We start from the raw sequence: 22,709 nt of genomic DNA, 5'->3' as shown, positions 1-22,709 counted from the left end.
TTATTTCTTTCTTGGTGTTTTTGACTTTTGGTTGTTGGTTTTTAATCTATTTTGAGGGTTATTCAGTTTGTCAGAATCAACTATCAGATAAAGGGAATCCAGAATAAACTCAAAATCAGGGAGGTTGGTTGGTTTGTTTGTTTTAACCTTTGAGCCCTCTGGCACCTCCTCTTTAACTTACCATGTCCATTTCTTGCTTGTCTATAGAAAGGATTTTTTCTCCTGTAGATGTGCAGATCAACTTCTCTTCAAAAGCTCCTTACTTGATTTACTTGATCCATTATGAAAAAATCTGATCTCTGCTTTACTCAGTATTTCTTCTAGATTTTTGATCTCGGTTTGTCCAGTCTTAGACTTACATTTTCAGAATGAGGCGAGATATTTGAAATCTTTGCCAGCAAACTTCCTTGTTTAATTAATTTAAGGGGAAATTTGTTTATCCATTTTTCCAATGTTTCATTCTAGTGGAGGATCATCATACAGATTTTCCTTTGGCACCTTATAGTGAAATAAATTGCATATATCAGGAAAATGTGTGAATGATTTGACTTAGAAAGTTTTGGCAAATTTTTATTCTTTCTATTTTTCCTCAATTGAGAATACTTAAAGAACCCTTGTCTAAGAAGTATTACTTAAGCTGATCTCTTTAGCCATGTTTCTCTTTTATAATTAAAAACAAGTCTCACATCTTTCATTTTATGTGAAATTTAAGACATCTTCAAGATTAAAAACAAGTGCTGGCTGGTTTTCTCTTGCTGGAATGCTCTGATATGGGTTTCTTTCCTGTCTCCTGTTACAAACATGTTTCCGATTCATAAACTCTTTAAGATGCTTATTTTTAAAGATATTAAAGATATGCAGAGGGGTGATTTTTTTTTTTTTAAAGCAGATACAACCAGTCCATCAGTCACTGATGCCCAGAATGGGAGCAGAGAATGTGAATTTGTTGTCCCAAAGTTCCCATTAGAACAATGTTATGCATCACAGCTAGGTTCTTAAGGCACCTGCCAGATGTCTTTTAAATTAATTATTTATCCATAATATCCCTGAAGTACTGAAGTCAACTTCAGTTATCCTAAATTACCACATATTAACAATAATATTTTGTGAAAATGCACATAGCAAAAGGTTTACAAATGAACCTTTAGAAAGAACTCATTTATAAGTTGATGGATGTTTGCATGGGTTTGATTTAGCAAAACAATAATGAAAATTTCATGTAACCCATCAGATAGATGTATATTCGGTGACTGTTTATTGAGTGTAAATGAATTGTGGGCAATATCCTATTTTGGGTGCTTTGGTATTCAAGGAATTTATAGCACACTAAAGGAGATGACATATATGTGTACATAATTTTATAACAAGTTCAAATGTGGACACTACTGCAAGAGTGATATAAAGTACTATTAAAGAGAAAAAAAAATAAATTTTTAAATTTGGCAAGATCAAAGATTGATGTAGAAAGTAGCGCTTGTTCTGACCTTGAGGATAGATGGAAGTACCATGGTACAGGAGGCACACAGTGAACCCAGTCACCAGTGTGGGCAGGGATGGGATAAGCTAAGAGAATATGGAATGACCTAGTGTGATTCAGTGTAAGAAGTGAGAAACAGATTGGCTTTGCCTTGCAATGAAAATTATAAGATTTTTCTCATGGATAGTTAAGAGAAATTGAGAACTCGGGCATTGAATAGAGAGTACTTGAATAAGACTTTTAAAATATACTGGTTCAAACTGGGCAGTAAACTTTTGCGAGGGCCCAGGTCTTAGGATTAAAAAAAAAAAAAGAATTAGTAAAAAAGGAAATTTGAGATTGCATGTTCAAAGATAGACTTCCACTGCAGGCTTCTCTAGGAGCACAGTGGTTCACTGTATTAATGGAAGGAAGTGGTGATATTGGTGAATTAGAAGAATAGATAAATTTTTTAGTTCCACAGAATCGAAGTGAAAATATGAACATGGTGAGGGAGGGCTCCTGTCAGAGCGGTGCCTGAAGGGAGAGTGAGAGGCAGAATAGCCCTATATGGCTCTCTGATGGTTAGCCTTCATTTGTGTAGCCTTTGCTGGCTCCAGCTAGGATTTTTATCTTACTCTGATCTTCCTGCTCTCTATCCAAGCAGAGAGTAGGATTTGTTTTGTAAATCGTCTGTATAGGGCAGTGCATGGGAGATTACACAGTCTAGCAGGCACATTACTTTGGCTCTGCATGTTTCCACCCCAGGTAAAAATGCTTTCCCTGAGATGACTCATCTACTTATCCTGGGATCAGTGTACCATTGCCACACTCTCCTGGGCCATTGGCTTTTTTGCATAGGAAGTGTCCAGACTTCCTAGATAGTTGCAGAAATAGATTATCTAAAGAGAGAATGAGATGAAGGGGACCAGGTGGATCAGTTCCTGGTTTTCTGGTTTGTGTAGTCACTTACCCTATGCTGACAGCAAAAGTAAACCAAAGCCTTCTTCTCCTGCCTTCTTCCTGTCCATGTCCACCATTCATGTTCAGCATGGAATGACACAAGAGTCAATGGAAATACCCATAAGGTCATAGGAGATATGGTCTTATTGCATATTTTGGTCTTTGTCTAGCTTCCAATATGTATTTCTTTAGGCATTTGGGAGAAATGACACAGGTTTGCTCTGATACTGTCTTTGAACGGGAAGGCTCTAATTGAATGATTTACCCTGGAAGTGATAAACTTCCAGATAGTCTATAATTAGACTAGTTTTAGCCAATTTTTGCATTTACTGTCCTTTTTATAGGTTTATAATCTAGAAACACCAAATGCCAGTATTATGATATCAAAAAAGGGAGATTTTCTTTGATTTGTGAAGGAATTCTTTAGTTGCCAAGGAATTTTTTGACATTTTATTTAATTGAACTATAAATATGTTCAGTCAATATACATCAAAAGGAAACATAGCTATCAGAATTATTTTGGAAAACTATCAGATAAATATTGTGTTTTTCTCTATTGCAGTATTGATGAAGATCATAGGTCCAAGGCTCAGAATTAGGTTCTTTTGTATTATTGGGCCTTGCCCTTATTCATTATCTTATTTTCTTAGAAGAGACAATTTAGAGGGGCTGAAAGTCGCAGAGTAGGTATTCAGTGACCATTAGCTATTTCCTATTCTCCCAGTCTTTTCTGAGAGAAAAAAAAAATAATGCTATGCTAGGGAGTTCATGTATCTCTTAGCCCTTTTTAAAAATCCATATGTAACTCTTGATAAACTAACCAAGTGAAGATCCATTGAGATACTCTAGTTACTAGAGCTATAATGACAACCTTAATGACATTTGAACAACCTTTGATTTGGCCCACAGACTCTGTAGGTCAGGATTTCAGGCAGGGCTCATCGGGAAAGACTTCCCATGCTTCACATTGTCTGTAGCCTCAGCTGGACAACTTGGGAACTAGAAACTGGACTCATCTGAAGATTAATTCATTCTCCTGTTTGGCCGTTGATGTTGGGTGGTGGCTGAGGCCATAGGTGCGGCTGTTAGTCAGAACACCTGCCAGTAGCCTCTCCATGTGGTGTGGTTTTGCTCATATGTGGTGATTGGGCAACAAGAGCGCATGTTCCATTTTTATGACCTAGCCTTGAATGTCACATAGCATTACTGCTACTGTACCTATCAATCAGGAAAGCCACAGTCCTGCCAGAGTTCAAGGGGTTTGAACACAGCCCCACTACGAGAGGGAATAGCAAGGTTCTGAAAGCATAAGCAAGACTGGAATTAATGCTTTAATTGTTGTTGGGAAAATACAGTCTGCCGCACAATATACTTCCTTGTCATTTGCTATCATTTTCACATAGGATTAATAATTTATATTTTCTTATGTTATTTTTACCAAATACACTCCCTGTATTTAGTTTTTTTAAAAAATAATTTGCTATTAAATATGTTGATCAGATACTGAAATTGATGGAGGGAAATTTAAATTTAAAAAATAAAAATTAGTAGATTATCTAGAATTTTTGATTTTGAGACAGTTAAGGTTTGTTAATACTTTGAAGAGTAAATAGGATTAATAATAAAATGAGACTGTAAAAGGAATAAAATGATTCCATCCTTCTCTTGCACAGGTAAATAATGAATACTCAGTCTCTAGGTGGTTTTTTCTAGTTACTTTTTGCTCTTGACTTTCATTTTAATCAAAGGCATCTTAATTCAGACATAAAGCAAAAACACGCTTGTCAGTGAACTACTGTGCCCATTTCTTTGTAGTATTAAGCTATGTTTTGTGCTACAACAGGGATTTGTGGAAATACCTGAAATAGGAATTTCTCAATGGAAAATTATTCTAAGAAAAAATACTGATATGGACTCCTTTTCTCGAACTTCCTTATTTTGTTTCGTTTTACTTCTTTTAGGCCAGGTGCTAGTTTGGCTTTTCAGGAAGTCGTCGTCTTTTCAGTGCTGAATTCAGCGAGTTAACGCCAGAGTTAAGCTCAGCCTCTTCCTCCTGCTCAGCTTGAAGGGGGTCTGGAGAGCCTAGCATGGGACACCACAGAATCAGAAACATCAGATTAAGTAGGACTCATTCTGGAATCAGACTAATGGTTATTTTGTGGCTTTGGTTTGCTTTGGATCCTCCCCGAAAGACCTTGATTGAGTACAGTACCCATTTGATTTTGTGGGGTTCTCTAGGCTAGAAGTGCAGGCAGGTACAGTGGGGTTCTCTGCACTCCAACTTCCTGGACTAGCTGACCCATTCTAAGTAGTGCTGTGAGCAGAAAGCTAACAACCTGTTAGATATTCGAGATCCAGAATCGCTTTTTTTCTCGCTGCTTCTTAAGAATTGCAGTAACTTCAAGACTGTATTCCCTTTGAGAGAAAGATTCAATAAAGTGCCCCTTAGGATCCGTGACACTCATGTGTTTCCCCTTGATTTAGTTGAGAGCTCAACAGAGCTATATCTGCAGCCCAGTTTTCCCTCCCAAGTGTCCTATTTCCCCACTGCTTTCTAGGTAGTTCCACTTGGATATGAAATAGAAGTCTCAAATTTATTATGTTCAATTATAAACTCTTTTTCATCCCCCTTCAGACCTGCTTTTCCTTCTGTGTGTCTTCTTTTGAGTAATTATAGAATTATTCCAAGCCAGAAACCAGAAAATCATGCTAGCCTCTCCTAACCCTTCATTAAGTCGTTGGTTCTTACAACACCCACACCTTCCTCTTGTTCTCAGCAGCACTGAGTCAGGATTTGATAAATAGTTGTGATGTGAGGAGGAAATGTCAGGCACCCAGGGGCAGGCTGTGTTTGAGGAATGAAGAGTAGATAAGGTGTGGAAACTCGATGGGAAGTAAGTGTGGAAAGTTAGGTTATAGCCACATTGTTAAGAATGTCAACTCTGAGGACAGGAATTTTTGTTCATAACTATAGCCTTTGATATGTCTCAAGTGCCTAAAACAATACCAGGTATGGTCCATGGCATGTGCTTAAGAGTGTGTGCTGAAAAAAATGAATGGACTCTGAAACCCACCTGACTAGCTGGGACACTATTTGATAAACTGGCATTTGATAGCCATGGCTTTTTTTTTTTTCTCCCCCCCCACCCCAGAAGAACTTGGAACATATAGTTGACGGCAGATTGTTTCAGAAAGAATGTTCCAGGATGCAGTTCTGTACACTACACTCACATGTGCAAAGAATACATAAGCCTCCTCTTTCTGCATCTTTTATCCTCCCCTCCACACCCCATTCTCTTTGTTACAAATTGGCATGCTCTCCTCTCTCTCATTCTCCCCAGACCTCTGGATTCTTAATTTCCTTTTGGAACATAAGAAAGATCTAGATGTCATTTTTTGGATTGATTTTTTTTTTTTTTTCCTGGTGAGAGTTTTCATCTTTTCACTCCCAGTGGTTACTTTCCATAGCGCCTCCATACCTTGCCATGGTTATATCCTGGGACATCCTGACTGTGTGCAGTTTCTTGAAGGTCTTAAGAACCTTGAACATTTAACTCCCTTCAAAGTCAAATCAGAGTTTCAAATTTTGCTTACTTCTTTTAATTGTAATTGTAACAGCCAAAATTAAAAGCCTTATGAGAAAGAAAAAAGATACTACAGAATCTCAGTGGAAATGAATACACCTTCTCTTGGTACTTATTTCAGTCTCCTGAATGTTCACTGTGTTGATGAGAAATGTTTTCTTTTGTCTTTTAATAGAACCATCTTGACATTGATCACTCTATTGCTTTTTCAGGTTCGTTGTAGTTAACCCCTTTGGATAATCTTAGAAATCACTTGAATATTCTAAAAAACTGACAACTAGATTTCCTCCTGCATGGTAAACATTTTTTATTACCTCTCATTTATGTGTTAGTTTTATCCAGCTTTATTCTGCAGATTCAAAAACATGGCAAACAAAGTATATGTAATTTAGAGAAAATATCTTGGTACAGAAATGACTCTTTTTTTTTTTTTTTCCTTTTCTCAACATGGCTGTCATTTCAGTTCATCATTTGTTCATAGCTTATTAGACTTCCTTCCCAGGGAAAATAACAGCCTAATTGTTATATGACACATTGCTTTTAAATATTTGATCTCATCGAATCTTCCCAACGTCCCTGTGAAGTTATTTTGAGCATTTTGAGAGGAGAGAAAGCTGCACCTCAGAGAGAGTAGGTGGCTTGATGGGGATCATGCAGAAAATTGTGGAAATGGGGTTTAAACAAAATCCTTTGCCAGTTAACTCAGTGAAAATAGTGGCTGGTATGTTTTCATTTTGAATAGTAACTTTTGTACTTTCAATGGTATTTTTTGTTATTATTTGTTTGCTAAGTCTTGATTACTTATCTTAGTGGCAGTCAAAGATCATGTTTGATGTCCCTCAGTGTTTTTAAAACATTTTATAACAGCATGTTCATTATTATCTTACTTAGTGGATTTGGCAGAATGAATATTTCAGTTCTGTGCAGCCCACCTGACCCAATCGGAACAGTCTTTGTATCAGGCTCTTTAAAATGGGAAAAGAGGCCTATTGATGTTGATGTTGGGAACAAGAAAAGAGTTCCCAACACCCACCCTCCCTTCTCCCATCATCATTTCTGTGTAGGATTCTCTCACAGTCCAGGCATTCTTTGCTTCAGAATGGATGGGACTGACAAAGGATGCAGTGTTATTGGTTTCTCCACTGGGCTGGCCCCCTCTCAAGGCCCCTTTTTTAGGGGGAGAAAGGAGTAGGTTTGGGTCATAGGCTGCTGTCAGGACAGATCTGGTGCAAACTTTGCAGCCCACTCCGTCCCCAGGCTCGAAGCTGTTAAAGAGTTCCCAAGCCGTCTATCCAGATTCTCACGTCTTTAGAATGAAGCCTAGACAGGACAGAGGTGGGCCTGTACCATCCAACTTTAGTTAGGTATCCTTTCATTGGTTCTGAAGCGGTTATCTTTTAAAAATCTACCTTTACATTTCTAAAATTGGGTTGTGTTTTACATTGGCTATAATTAAACATTTCTGTTTGTTTTTGAATAGGGCGGTAAGTGTAGAAGAAAGGAGTCACCCAATGATTATCTTCTCTAAAAGTCTCAAGATCCTGCTTACCACTCCTTCTTTGAATATTTTTGCACTGGCTTCATTTTTCAACTTTAACCATGTTAACATATTACCTAAAGTTATGGAAGGTTTTACACTTTGGGGCATTTCCTTCCCCGGTCTAACTCCTTCATTCCTCATTTCATTCCCCGTCTAACTCATTCATTGCATCTCTTCATTCCTGTTCCATTGGTACCTGCCATCTCGCAGAGCCAGGCTGCTTCACCCTGCAGTCCTGAACGGTGCTCCATGGGGTGTTCTTGGTGGTGGGGAAGACAGGACACTTGGCACTGCCTTATTCTTCCTACAACCAAGTCAAGGCATTTGATGTATGATTACTCTAGGGAAAGAAATCTGGCAGTACCAGAAAACGTATCATGTGTACCACGTCACAATTGTAAAAAAGAGGCAAATGTGATAATAGGAAGCATTTGATTATAACACAGGTATTATCCACATTTCCTTATTATGGTCCCTTTTTCCACAAAGGGCTTTAAAACGCTTTCCCTATTTAATGCTTCAAGAAGATAAAATGATTATTTTTATTGTGAGGTGGTCTTTTCAAAAGCTGTGTATATGAAATTAGAGCAAAGTATAGGTAAGTGTCTAAATTGGTTATTATTTTAATTGCATAGATAAGGAATTACTCAGCTAACGTAGTGAGAGAAGCACCTGTGACAGTCGCTGCTTTTCTGCTCAGTGTTTGATCCAATATGGTGATGATTTTGCATTTATTTTACATTGTAGAAATGACAGAGTTCTTCCCCTAGACAGTGAGCAGGAAAGAACCGTAGAGACAGGCTTTGGGTTTGGGCCCAGGTTGATGTCTGAGAGCCGGAGGGGGGCGGGGGGAGACACTGCCAGGCACAGATATCTGTGCTCTGTGCCTGCCATGCCACCTAGTGGAGCATCAGGCATGCAGTTAAGTGTGAAGGACTGAATGCAGTTTCTAAACTCATGTGGTGAAATGACGTATTATTCTGTACATATATGCACAAATAGCCATCATATACCTAAGAAGTGGTAGCACTAATAAATGGCAGTTGATGTATTAAAAGAGCAATCCTTAAATGAAAAGTAATGAGAAATCTCACACTGCAAATATTAAAATTGTATTTTAAAATACAATAAATAAAACTCTTTGACACAAGCATGGATGGATAGATCAGTGAAACAGAATGGGATTTAGAAATTGAGAGGGTGGCATTTCAGATAAATGACAGGATGAAATATTCAGTAGTGTTGAGAAGGCTGGCCGGCTGGTTAAATGTAAATATGGATCCCAGTCTTATTCTTTTCTTCCAAAAAAAAAAAAAATTCTGGATGAAGGAAGGTTAGAAATTAAAGAAATGAAACTATATAAAATTACTCCCAGCCCTTTGGAGAGCTAAGCACACTTTCCATGAAGTTCCAGTTCCAAAGTTTTCACCAAGAGTGGAGCAAATTCTAGACTCCCATGGCTTCTGGCTCCTGCATCTCCTTAGGTGACCTGAAGGTCCCTATATCATCCTCACTCCAAAACCAACCCTGTCCATGTTCCCAACAAACACTGGTCACATGAAACCTTTTCCGAATTTAGGCTGCAGATTGAAGATTATGGGGAGGGGGTTACATCCAGGAGCTAGGTGCCCCCCATCCCTCACTGTCTCTATTCGGACCTCTCACTCCCCTCTTCTGCCTCCAGCTCAGGACAGAGCAGTTGTGATATCACTTGGGGGCCAAATGGAGTATCACCTTCTAAAAATGCTAGGTACTTTCCCTGAGGGGAACCATGGAAAGTAAATTGCCTCTCCTCCCTTATAGCTCAATAACATCTCTATTGAATATATTCATATTGTGGTTACTGACTATGGTAGGAAAAAAGCTGGAGGTATAGGTTTATGGATTTCATTTTGTATCACGCAAAACAAAGAACAAACAACTAAAGAAGTATTTATATTTCTACATTTATACGTAGAGTCAGTTGAGTCAGTTGAAACTCAAAGACCTTTTAAGTCCTTGGGAAACAAAATTTAAATAATGTTATTCCCATAAGGCTTAGTATTTCTGAGTGTAAACATTCTATAAATGGCGTTGACCCTGAAAGCATTATCTCTATTTAGAGAATAGTAGATAGTAATTTACTTGAAGACAAACCATAGCGAGAAAACACCATATATGTTCAGATCATTCTACTGTTCAGCATTTATATTCGTTCTAGGTGTATCTGACTTGAGACTATATGTAAAATGAAAAAATTTATATCAGTGTGCTTTGTTTCTTACTTTTGAATCTGCAAATTACACCTTTAAATGTAAACATAGTAAATGTGGTGAATGCAGTAGAATATAAGTTCAAAGCTTTAATCCATAATTGATATATTCTTTATTTCTTCTCTGTATTCATAAACAGGGTTTCCTGAAAAAACGAGGTGTTTTGATAAGGTTTTCTTCCCTCCCAGATAATTATAGCTCTTTTACTCACGAAGCAGCTAGAGGGCGTACCTTATTTCCATCATCTCTCTTGGTCATATATTGACACTATCCACTAATTCATTTGAGGCATAAAATGTGGACCCCACTTCCCTGCTAAGAGTAAGTGTGATAGAGCCAGTTGTCACAGATCTCATTAAGCGATAAAAAGAAAAGAAAAGGGAAAGAAAGCAAAGCAAAGAAAGACACAGCAGCCCAGTGTTCCATATCAATACTTAGTAGGGAGCTACATGGTGATGCTATGGTGATGACACTTCTTACTGTGTGTTACCTCCCAGCTGCAAATCAGGTTATGCCAGAAAGTGGTATGAAATGCAAAGAGCATGGGTGACAGTCATCGTAGTAACTTCTTCCTCCTGAATGAGACCGGGTTGGTGAGATATTACTGTGACAGCTCACTCTGCACATGATAAATACAAAGTGGGTCTGTCCCAGTTTTTAGGACTGTATTATGGCATAGGTGTTGCTGGTGGACAGTGTGTTTGTTTTCCTTATAATGGATTATATGTTCTTCCGAGTACTGTGGCTTTATTAATTTTCATGTAGGAAATTGAAGCTAAGTGTCTTTGACAAAGACGTATTCACAGGGATAACTTACCATAACAAAGAGGTGGTGCCTACAGAATAAAATAGAGCAAGGGGGTGGTATCCTTAAAACAGGTTGCTTTCATCTTCAGAACAAATTGACAATACTAGCAAAATGTGTTAATGTGTCCCCCTATGAAATGAATAATTCCTGCAATTTGAGAGTTGTCCATCAGATCTGCTATGGTCCCGCTGGCCCTGCATCTGTTAGCTATAGATGACATGTCTGAGAATTTAGTGTTTTCCCAAACTGCTCAGAGATTTCCAGAACCCCTGGATGCCTTACTTACCATACAGTAGGTATGATTTCTGTTCTCTGTGAGTTGAAGCAATAATTAGAAAAATCATAAAACTTGTTAGGTCTGTGGCTCTTTGGAACTATCAGCTAATTCCTTCTCCTTCTCAGTCATATTATACAATATGCTCTTCAGAGATGAAAATTCTCAAGCTTAGACCAAGATAAAAATCACTCCTAAAATAAAAACCTCCCTGGTGGGTGTAGGGTGGTCGTTAATGTTTGTGTATTTTCGTACAGATTTATCTCTGACCATGTTTTAAACATGAGTTTCGGGTCTTGTTTTTTTTTTTTTTTTAACCCTCTGTGCTCCTTTTTTTAGTTAGCATCGTTAAGTAATATATTTAAAAGAAAAGCAGTTATTTAAAGAAAAATACTATATCCTCTTTACTTTGCAACTGTTTACGAAAATTATCTAAAGACTTTTTAAAAACTGGATTATGAACTCAGTGACTCTTTCATAGACTTAACTGCCGCATTCTGATTTACAGGATCTGCAAAGGTGGGTCAATGGTGCTAATGAACATGGCTTTGTCCTGGTATCTTTTGGAGCTGGTGTCAAGTATCTATCAGAAGACATTGCTAGCAAGTTGGCCGGAGCTCTGGGGAGACTGCCCCAAAAAGTGATTTGGAGGTAAGATAATAATATATGTTGCTCCTTCACTGCTGATTTTCCACGTCCTCCTGCTTAGCCTGCAAGTCTGAGTAAGGCACAGCACATTGATCCCCTGGCAAGGTTAGCAGGATGCCTCTGATCTTTCATTTTGTTTCTTAGTGTATTGAAATCTTGAGATTAATTTCTAGTACTCTGTGATGGGGAAGGAGACATCCAGCATACAGCAGAGAAAGAAGATAAAATGCACAATGATATATTCTTGTGTTGGGTGCATATTTATGTTACCCTCATTTACCTTTCTATTATTTATTATCATTTAAAAACTGTGTAGGAGTTCCCATTGTGGTGTAGTGGAAATGAAGCCAAATAGCATCCATGAGGATGCGGGTTTGATCCCTGGCCTTGCTGAGTGGATGTTGCTGTGAGCTGTGGTATAGGTTCCAGACACAGCTTGGATCCTGCATTGCTGTGGCTGTGGCGTAGACCAGCAGGTGCAGCTCCGATTCGACCCCTAGCCTGGGAACTTCCATATGCCACAGATGCAGCCCTAAAAAACAAAAATAAATAAATAATTGTGTAATTGCATGCATTCCTGTATACTCCTTCAAATCTGTGTTAGAATGAGTTAAAAAATGATAGATGAATGATTACATAGGTAAAATATTTCTTGGAACCTTTTGGACTCCCACTTTGTCTATAAATGCTTTCGGTTTCCTTTATCCAAGAGACCAGGCCTTTAAAAATACAGTAACTTGCCAGTTGATGCTGGTCAAGACTCCGCTTCCTTTGGGTGGCACTGCCAACATGTATCTGTCTCTGGAATTTCTAACCCAGTGTCTGAAACTGAGACCCAAACACTTACTTAATGTGTTTTTATTTAGTTCCTCCCCCCGCCATTGGGCTCCAGAGATACAGCCATGAACAAGATCGGCCTCAGAGCCTCAAAGCAGGGCAAGTAGGCTCTGAGTAATACGGTTTTCCTTTGTAACAACTGTGTGAAGATTAGCACCCATGTGCTCCTCCTGGCTGAGCTATGAAACAGACACCTGTTTTATTCCAGTGGCATATGGAAGTTCCCACGCTAGGGGTCAAATTGGAGCTGTACCTGCCGTCCTATGCCACATTCACAGCAATGCAGGATCTGAGCCCCGTCTGCAACCTGCACCACAGCTCACAGCAACACCGGATCTTTAACCAGGGATCAAACCCACATCCTCATGGATATGAGTCGCGTTCGTTTCCACTGTGCCACATCGGGAACATCAAAGGGTTTCTGATTTATCCCTCAAACAATGAACATGTGACAAAGAAACTGAAATTTTTGTTGGTACTAAAGCATGGCTTCCCTCTTGTCAACAAAAGATCACATAATGTGGATTTTAAATCTAAAAATTTAACCGGTGAGTTCATACCAGGAGTAATGTTTGATTTGGGGGATGATTCATTGTCTGGTGTATATTTCAGGTTTTCTGGAACCAAACCAAAGAATCTGGGGAACAATACCAAGCTCATAGAATGGTTACCGCAAAATGACTTGCTCGGTAAGTCAGTGACATGTGAGCACTTACTTGGCTTTTAGATTTTAATTGTGTAAATGTGGGTTTTACACTTGAGTGGCTTGTCCAATGCATGTATCATTTATGAGAGAGTCATTATGTTAACTAGTGTGTTGAGCTGGGCTCGGTGGTGGTGAGGCTTTGTTCAAAGAAAAAGGATCCTGCTGTTGCTGAGACGAAAGTTTGAAATCTACTGCGAGAGCTGATCCCTTCCTAGAGCTGAGTTGAGAAGCCACTTGTGGGTCAGGACGAGGGACAAGGACTGGCCAACCCACTTGATGTTGGGGTGGAAGCGTCCTGGAGCCCCATTGAGACCCCGGTTCACACACACAGTTTGTTTTTTACTTGATGTGTGTTTATTTTAAGCATTTGTGGTTTTGCCAGCTGTAATTCCTCTTGGCCGTATAGCATCCTTCCTGACTTCAGTGTTTCTTTGGCTTAAACTTTTTATGCAAGACTTTCTGCTCACAAGATCTGGATTTTTCAATACCTCATTAATTGTGATTAATTGTCTCTTTTATCCTCATGACAACTAGATGTTAACATGATATCCCATCTCTAATAACTAATTCTTATAACTGTCTATTCCTACTTGCTTGTATGCCTAGCATGTAAAATTGGACCACAAGGTTGTAAAGCACGGATGCTGACGTGACTTGAATGTGTAAATACTGAGCCCTAGACAGTGTTCCTCCTTGGATAAGCACAGAAATCATCCGTGGACATCTGGAGTCCAGCCCCACATTTTTTATATATGTTTTTTTACAAATTGTGTTTGACTTTAATATAGATAAATGCTTGTGGTAGCCAAAAAGTGGGTGTCTGTGTTTAGTAGAATGTGGTTGCACCCTGATATTTTTGGTCATGTCTTGCTTCATTGACGTCCTATTAATTATTTGAATGCAGTTGATATTTTGAATATCTATTGGTATTTATGTTTTGAGAGAAGGTGGGAAAATACTGCTAAAAGCTATAAATACTAGCTACTTAAAAATGTTTTTAGGAGTTCCTGTTGTTGCTCAGTGGAAATGAACCCAACTAGTATCCACGAGGATGCGGGTTCAATCCCTGGCCTCACTCAATGGGTCAGGGATCCAGTGTCGCCAAGAGCCGTGGTGTAGGTCACAGACACAGCTCGCATCTGGCATTGCTGTGGCTGTGGTGTAGGCCAGCAGCAGCAGCAGCTGCAATTCATCCTCTAGCCTGAGAACTTCCATGTGCCACGGGTGTGACCCTAAAAGCAAAAAAATTTAAAAAAATTTAAAAAATTAATTGATAGATACAAATCATAATTATGTATATAACAACATTGTCATTGGTATTAGAGCAGGACTCAGTTAAAAGATGCCTTGAAAATCCTCTGTCTGAAATTTGTGTTTATGGTAATGCCAACTTTTAAGACATGTCTGGAAAATCTCTTCCTAGAGTAATATACAATTATTGTAAATTGTTTTCTTTTTTCATCCTTCTTTAGGGCATTCAAATATTAAAGCCTTCCTGAGCCATGGTGGTTTGAATAGTATTTTCGAAACTATGTATCATGGTGTCCCTGTAGTGGGCATCCCACTCTTTGGAGACCATTACGATACTATGACCCGGGTACAGGCAAAAGGCATGGGGATCCTGCTAGAGTGGAAGACAGTTACTGAAGGAGAGGTATATGAAGCACTAGTGAAAGTTATCAATAATCCCAGGTAAGGTTTCAATGACTATTAACGCAGATGAAATACATATGCCACAGCATATTGTCAGTAGCTGGTTATTGCCAGTAGTTTGTTGAAAAACAGCCTTTAGGTTCCTGTGCATAATGCCTTCCCATGTTTCCATCATTGGCAAAATAAAAATAGCCATCATTTGGTGAGCCATATTATGTTGAATAATCATCTACCAAGATTTGCCAAGCTGAGGAGGAAACTACCATGGGAACCATTGTGGCCCTTCAGTGGCTCAGTTTTTGTGTTCTTTATTTCATTTCAATGCTCATAAAACTATCTATCACTGCTTCCTTATTCATATGATGGATATGAGGCACTTGAAACTCAGAGAGTATAAGTAATTTGCCCGTAGGGAGTAGGAATTTGAGCCAGGATTGTCTGACTCCGATGCTGGTGCTCCTGGAACTGCCTGGTGCTGGGTTTTCCTGGCGCAGAGAGTCACTGAAATGCCAAGATTTATTGACTCGGTCTACCACGAATCAGAACCTTTATTTTACTTTTTCTTAAATGCTTGCTGTGTCTTGAGTTAACCCAGTTCACACCTGGTCCTCAAACGGCAGAGAGTTGCCTGTGTAGTTTTAAAACAAAGCAGCAGTTTCTCCATTTCCATGTGATATTTAATTGATCTTGCATTTCAGTGACGTTAAGGTCTGGAAGAGTGTGAGCTGTTTCTGCTTATACCCAGAGTTTATAGCATGACCCTTGATTGCAAAATACTGCCATATTCTAAGAAACAGCCAACAATAAGAAAATTTCTTTCATATAAAAAGATAGAGCTTTTATGTAAAAAGCTGGATCCAAACACACAGATGCTCATCATGCTGCCTTGTGTGGGCTCAGAGACGGCCTTCACACACTGACTCCCTAAAGGACCCAGTGCCTTGGTCAAACTCTTGGCACTTGGAGCGGTATGTTCTATTATCTGAGGTGCCTGAGTTTGGAATCCCTTCGTCTGTGTTCTGTAGCTTTTCTTTTATAAGTCTGGAGTTTTTCAAAACATGATGTTCTTATAGAAAATGGTGTGTATTGTATAGGCTTTTTAAGGAAAATTTGTAAAATGCAGACCTCAAGTGGAGTTTGTGGAGGGATAGTGGCAGAGCTGCTGAGATTGGGTCTGTTACACAGAAAATCAAAAGGCTGGGTTATCCACACAAAATCAGACTGGCTGTGTTCTGTAAGGTATGAAAGAGGCAAGTCAGACCAGGCTGCAGTCTTGGGTCACATTGCAATTTAATCCCAGCCATGCAATCTTCAAGTAAAAATACATGCTTGACTTCAAAATAGTTTTTATTTTATGCAGTAAATAAATTTATATCCTTCCACAAAGTATGCATATATGAGGTAAATAGTTATTTGCATATAGCCCTTGAAAAGCTCAAATATTTAAGCAAAGGCTTTTGTACATTCAGAGTAGGAAGATGTCTTATTCATTGTCAAATGACAGTGATTTGGGTAGTGTGTTCTTTGCTGAAAGTAATTTTATGTAAACGAAAGTCATTTATCTTTGTTTCAAATATATGACAATGTTCTGTATTTAGCATACAATAATTATTAAAAAGGCTGATTGATTCACTAATATTATATCCAAGATATTCTGTTTAAACTAAGTAACCAATATTGCTAAAGAAGTATTACTTTTTTTTTTTTTTTTTAAGCTTAAACCAATCTTCTTCGCTTACTAGACTAGTTAGAGTTTATTTAATGAAAGCTATTGTTTTTGTTCTTTGGAAAGAATTATTTTGAATCTGGAAATTTTATTAAAGCAAGTTGTAGAGAAAGATGGATAGTTAATCTTTATGGACTTAGCACATATCCAGCCTGTGGTTATTAACTTATAAATAGAAGATACTCCTTTGTAAAATAAAATGTGCAAGTCACAGTAGCTCCTTACAAGATTTTTTTTTTAATTAAAAGGAGTCTTAATTAAGACATTCAAAAGAATATTTTAGAAACGGCCTTAGTGACCATTTTAATCACATTGTTCCCTCACCCCCCAACCTTTATGTTCCTACTGGAAGAAATTTTACATTGTGAAGAAAACAATGCTGGGAGGACAATGTCACTTAACATTAAATTTGAGACCACTTCTAGCATGGGGACTACCCCACCCCATTTAAACAAGTCTATCAGTGAAATCCCCAGTATTCCTTCCCAGGTGACCCATAGACTTGCTACCTGTGGAAGGAAGAGTCTTCAAAAACTGGGTTGATTGGTAAGCAGCCAGCATTATGAGTCTGCTCCCAGGTAGGAGTAAGGGTCTGACTGATGAGTCTTTACTCCATGCTCATGGAAGCTGAGGCAGGTGAGGACTGGCTCTGGACCAGTGAACCTGATGGAGTTTCATAGGAGGCAATGAGTTATCCCATGGCACCAGAAACCTGTGTCCCCACAGGAGAATCCTTGTCACATCCCGTCTGTTTAATCATCTCTAGAGAATGGAGCACAGTCGCATGACACATTAAGGTAACCGAGAACCAAAATTGTTTTTATCTTCCTTCTTCTATGTTGAAACGGAAGGTTGAATTTTACTTTCAAAGATACCAAGTTTCATCTCTGTATTTTAAAGATGCCCTTAAATACCCTGTAACAAGTTTCTCACAAAACAGAGTATGCAAAACTTTCTAACTTAGCTTTTGCCATCAATTAGAAGTAATGATAGATTACAAAGCAAGGTGAGGATGGCCTCTTAATATTTGGGTGAGGCTTTACGCTTTTAAAATATCTGGATTTATTATATAACAGTAATTTTTTTGTAAGGCTAGGATGACTGAGAAAATGTGCTTTTTCCTTTTAAAAGTGTACTTATAGAGTTCCCATTGTGGCTTAGTGGGTTAAGAACCTGACTAGTATCCGTGAGGATGCGGGTTTGATCCCTGGCCTTGCTCAGTGTGTTAAGGATCCAGTGTTACCACAAGCTGAGGTGTTAGGTCATAGATGTGGTTCGCATACAGTGTTGCAGTGGCTGTGGCAGAGGCTAGCAGCTGCAGCTCCAATTCGACCCCTAGACTGGGACTGCTATATGCCACAGGTGCAACCCTAAAAAGAAAAAAAAAATGTACTTAAAACAATTGGGAGTTCCATCGTGGCACAGTGGTTAACGAATCCGACTAGGAACCATAAGGTTGCCAGTTCGGTCCCTGGCCTTGCTCAGTGGGTTAAGGATCCAGCGTTGCTTGAGCTGTGGTGTAGGTCACAGACACAGCTTGGATACCATGCTGCTGTGGCTGTGGTATAGGCTGGCAGCTGCAGCTCTGATTGGATCCCTGGCCTAGGAACCTCCATATGCCTTGGGAGCGGCCCCAGAAAAAGGCAAAAAGACCAAAAAAAAAAAAAAAAAAAAAAACCAATTAAAGATAATAATAGTTAACAACATCTTTACAGTGATCTGTGGTTTTCTCACAAACTTTTCAATACATGGTAGACAGTATGGCTTAGTAGAAAGATCCTGGCCTCTGGGAGTGAGAAAATTATGGCCATTAGTGTGGTCTTTTGAATGATCTTTGCACCATCCGTCTCTTCCCTTTTTTAATCCTCTCCCCAAAGCTCTGGTTTAATCTCCAGTCTATCTGATCTAGTGGTCTTTGGATTTAAGAGCCGGGCTACACAGCTTGTCACTCTGAACACCCATGAGCGAGACATATCTTCAGTCTGAGTTAGAACCAAACACCCCTGTACTGTACTCTTTCCACATGAATTTGTTCTGGGCATACTCTTGCCCTCCCACTTTTATTCTTTAATTCACACCCTTCTCTTTGCCTGTCGGGTGTTCACATGTCCCATCTTTGGTTCCTGTCAAAGGCACAGTTCAAGGGCCACGTGATGTATTTTGTGATCCTTCCAGGTGGAAATGATTTCTTATATTTGAGCAATACAAACTCTAATCAAGAATTCATGCTCAAAGGGGCTTTGGCCATGTGTGAAACAAATGTGCCTGCAAATGTGCAGTTACATATGTTAAAATGTATATATATTACCACTTTTTGTGATGATCCTGTTTAGCTGATTTTTATCAATCACCTAGGAGAGCATTTTCTTTATACATACCTATATACATACACATATATGTATCTCTACTGCATATCATGTCACATATGGCTTCATAGAGTTTCTCAACTCCTTTTCATCTGTGTAATAAATCACAGTACTCTCACACTATCCCCCAGTGGTATTTTAAATCAGAAGAAAATGAAATGTCACTGCACAAAGAAAAACGTGTTGAGACAAAATTTTGCATTTTTTTTCTCCATCTCTCTCTCTCTTAGAAGCTAATAAATGTGCTCCTCTTCCTGGCTGAGACTCACTGATTAATAGTATTTATAAGCATGTAAAGAGAGGGATTACATGTATCTATGAGGCATGGGAGAGCATGGGATTTGGAGTCAGAAACACTTGAATCTGAATCTCAAATTTGGAGTCATAGCGAGGTCCCTTGGTCTCTCTGATTTTCATTTTCCTCATCTGTTTAAAATTCTGTTTACTGTGATGACATAAGGCAAGATGTTGAAGGCATTTACCACAGTGTCTGGCACATACTAGGTACTTAATAAAGGAGAGCTCTTTTTATTACTTCCTGCATTCTTAAATTTAGGGAGTCAGGATCCTGAACCTTGTAGCTACATGACCATTCTGTGTCTTGCCTCCACTCCATAGCTACCGTCAGAGGGCTCAGAAGCTTTCAGAAATCCACAAGGATCAACCTGGTCACCCTGTCAATCGGACTGTCTATTGGATCGATTATATTCTCCGTCACGATGGAGCCCATCACCTCCGTGCCGCTGTCCATCAAATCTCATTCTGTCAGTATTTTTTACTGGATATTGCCTTTGTGCTTCTGCTTGGTGCTGCCTTGTTTTACTTCCTCTTGTCCTGGGTGACAAAATTTATCTACAGAAAAATCAAAAGTTTGTGGTCTAGAAATAAGCATAGCACAGTTAATGGACATTACCCTAATGGAATCCTCAATGGCAAGTATAAAAGAAATGGCCATATTAAACATGAAAAGAAGGTGAAATGAGCCAACAGCCCACCTGATAGTCACCAATCTGTTCAGTCATTGAATTTTTATTGCTATAATTTAGGCTAACAACTACTAAAAGGAAAACATCAGTAAATAATTCTAATACTCCCTTATCTGATCTTACTAATGAAATTCTGTGGAATTAAGATGGCTGTAAAAAGCACAAACCTAAAATGCAAAAAAAGGTATTTTATTTGAATACTGATGCGGAGATTTTTGGCACTGAACCTTGTAGAAGCCTTAATTATTTAAATCAATTAAGTGACCATGTCAGACCTTAGTTTTAAATCTTGATATATGTGTGTTCCAGATAAAGAAGGGTTTCTTTTCTCTTAAAAAGATTTGTTTGTGTGTGTATGTGTGCGTGTATGCGTGTGTTTATGTGTGTGTGTGTTTCCTAATTAAAAGAATTTTAGCTGGATTCTTGTTATATTTGTCAAGATACAGCACGTTCAGGAATGAAATAGAAAGACAGTTAGGACCCAAATGTTTCTCTTCTAGAATTTAATATATGGAACTCAGAACATTACCATGAAAGAAAACTTTTCCCTCAAAACTGAATGCAGAGGAAGAAAATGAAAAGATAAATGGCACTAGTTTTTGTATTTTAGGGATTTTTTTGGTTTTGGCCTGTTTTGTTTTTATTTTCCTTTTCTTACAGACTGTGGACACTTCTGGGGGCGGGGGAAGACATACCATTAAGTAAATGTATAGATTGGTCGTCACATTTTACCCTACCAATAATTTGCCTCTGGGAGAATTTTGGAGTTTTTCCCCCTATTTCCTCTTAATGAATAACATTATGTTCAATGTATAATTAAGAGCAACAAAGCTCTGATATTTGTTCAGAATACCTAAGAGAACTGCTTAAGTGGTATCTTTAAACAGAGCCATTATTAGAACATCTTTGGAACTGTGTGTAATGGCTTTTCTAAAATGTAATTTTTGAATGTTCACGTGGGATATTTCCAAAGTTTTAACTTTACAAAATCACCTTCTTCATCCCATTTTGTTGTCTGGATCACACCATCTCTTCCATAGGTGCCAAAGTTTAGTTCTTTGGATTGGAACATTCGAAGGTCTCTGTATTGGTACCTGCTTTGTCTGAGAAGTTCGAGAGCTGGTTAACAAGTCAGACTTTACATGATATACAGAAGTGGCAGATAAATTGGACCTCTTGTTTGTGAAAATGAGTTCCCACTTCCCTCCTCAGCAGGCTCTTCGTTGTGGCTGCCATGGGACAGCAACAGTATTCATTTGAGAATCGGGGCGCCAGTCACAGGCATCATAAAATCAGGACCTCCCACCTGCACCATTCGCTCGTTGCAACTCTTAGTTTATTCCATGTCATTCTGTTTACCGAGCATTTGCACTACACACATTGAGTGTATGCTTTATTTATTCGTAGTTCGAAATCTTATGTCAGACAGCTGAGAGTAGAAAAATACATTTACCTAATGATACTCACTAATGTGGGAAGAGTTATGAAAATTCTAGAATGCTGTAAATCCTGTCATACACTATGACATACAACTTCATCAAACTCCCACCAGGAGCCACTCTCCTGTACTTAGAAATAACATCACAAGTAGTTTTCTAAGGTACAAGGCAGGCAAATATATTGCTCTCTCAATACTTGAAGAAATGGTATTACACATATAAGCCTATTAGTTATACCTTTTCACAATCTTATAATATTGCCGTTAAAAGGGAAAAAAGAACAGGCAATGAATGGTGGGATGGTCATAGGACTTAGAGTGTATGAATGAGTCGATTCTGCTCTTTTGGAATTGGATGACGTTGACAGTAGGCGCTCACTGGATGATTACGCGTTGTTAATCTCCATTGTGATAAAATCTTAAACAATAAACATGATTTAAAAAAATAGAGAAATGTTGTTGGAATAAAATTTTTATTCAGATTTTATTTCACAATATTATGTATATCCATTCTAAACATGTTTCTGAGACAGGTCTCCCAAATTTTATATGTGTATATGAGTGTGAAAATAGTGTGTGACATGTGAGAATTTTTTTTTATTATATTAAACAGAGGGGTTTACCTTATAAGCACATCAACATGGATCATAAAATTGTCCCACAATTAAGAATGTTAAGTGTAGGTATTTACTGAGCATTGTTGGTTTTTTTGTTTTGTTTCGTTTTCCAGTAAGCTTATTGTTAGCCAGTTTTGGTAAACAGAATGATTTTAAATTTTCCACACTTGGGCTAGATTCTCTAATAAAGTAAAGTTTTCAAGAAGGTATTTATTCCTTTATTTTTTAAAAAGAACCTCTGCAAATATACATATAGCTGCTCACCATCATGTCAAATGCAAATAAGAATTGAAACATCAATCATTTTTCCTCTAGAGCCATAACTTGTAATCTCCCTCCACACAGACATGGAGACAGAATTTGCATGTCTGGGACTGGAGGGAATTAATGTTTGGGTGAGAGCAGTGGTTTGTAATTGAAGTTGAAGCTAAGGCTTCTCTCTTAAGGATGTAGACACTTTGTATTACAACATTCTCAGACTCCCAAGTACAGCATTGATCATTTTCTGTTAAAGTCTCCCTTGGTGTTTGTTTATCAGCTGAGATTGGGAGTACTGTCCTTAGAGAATCACCTCTGAACCTTACCTACCCATATTTAACACCTCTCCCACTAGATCGTGCTATTACAACACCCCTCTCCAACTGTGCTGGAATCCACCACACTCAGAAGACTCCAATTCCAAAACACCTTCTCCGTGACCTGATACCTGCCTCCCCCTCGCCCCCCCACCCCTTCCTTCTCTGCTGGGAACCAGGAGCCATGAGACACCACTGAGACAAGATGTAGTATCCTGGGTTTTTCCCACCCGTTTCCACCAAAACTACAAGAATATTTATGCTCAGATGACCTGAGAGA

At 38.6% G+C, this 22,709-nt stretch overlaps 1 protein-coding gene across 5 annotated transcripts in view; it reads left to right on the top strand.

Moving 5' to 3' along the window:
* UGT8 (UDP glycosyltransferase 8) overlaps positions 1-22,061 on the top strand; it is an 82,151-nt gene extending 60,090 nt beyond the window's left edge. For 4 of the 5 annotated variants that reach the window (XM_021100330.1, XM_021100331.1, XM_021100332.1 and 1 more), the window contains exons 3-6: positions 11,386-11,528; positions 12,975-13,051; positions 14,541-14,760; positions 19,432-22,061. In XM_021100330.1, coding sequence (XP_020955989.1) covers positions 11,386-11,528; positions 12,975-13,051; positions 14,541-14,760; positions 19,432-19,795 — 804 coding nt within the window. In that variant the 3' untranslated portion in view covers positions 19,796-22,061. 5 annotated transcript variants of the gene reach the window in all.

Source organism: Sus scrofa, chromosome 8, assembly GCF_000003025.6.
Source record: "Sus scrofa isolate TJ Tabasco breed Duroc chromosome 8, Sscrofa11.1, whole genome shotgun sequence".
NCBI lineage: Eukaryota > Metazoa > Chordata > Mammalia > Artiodactyla > Suidae > Sus > Sus scrofa.
This window is presented reverse-complemented; position numbering and strand designations above follow the sequence as displayed.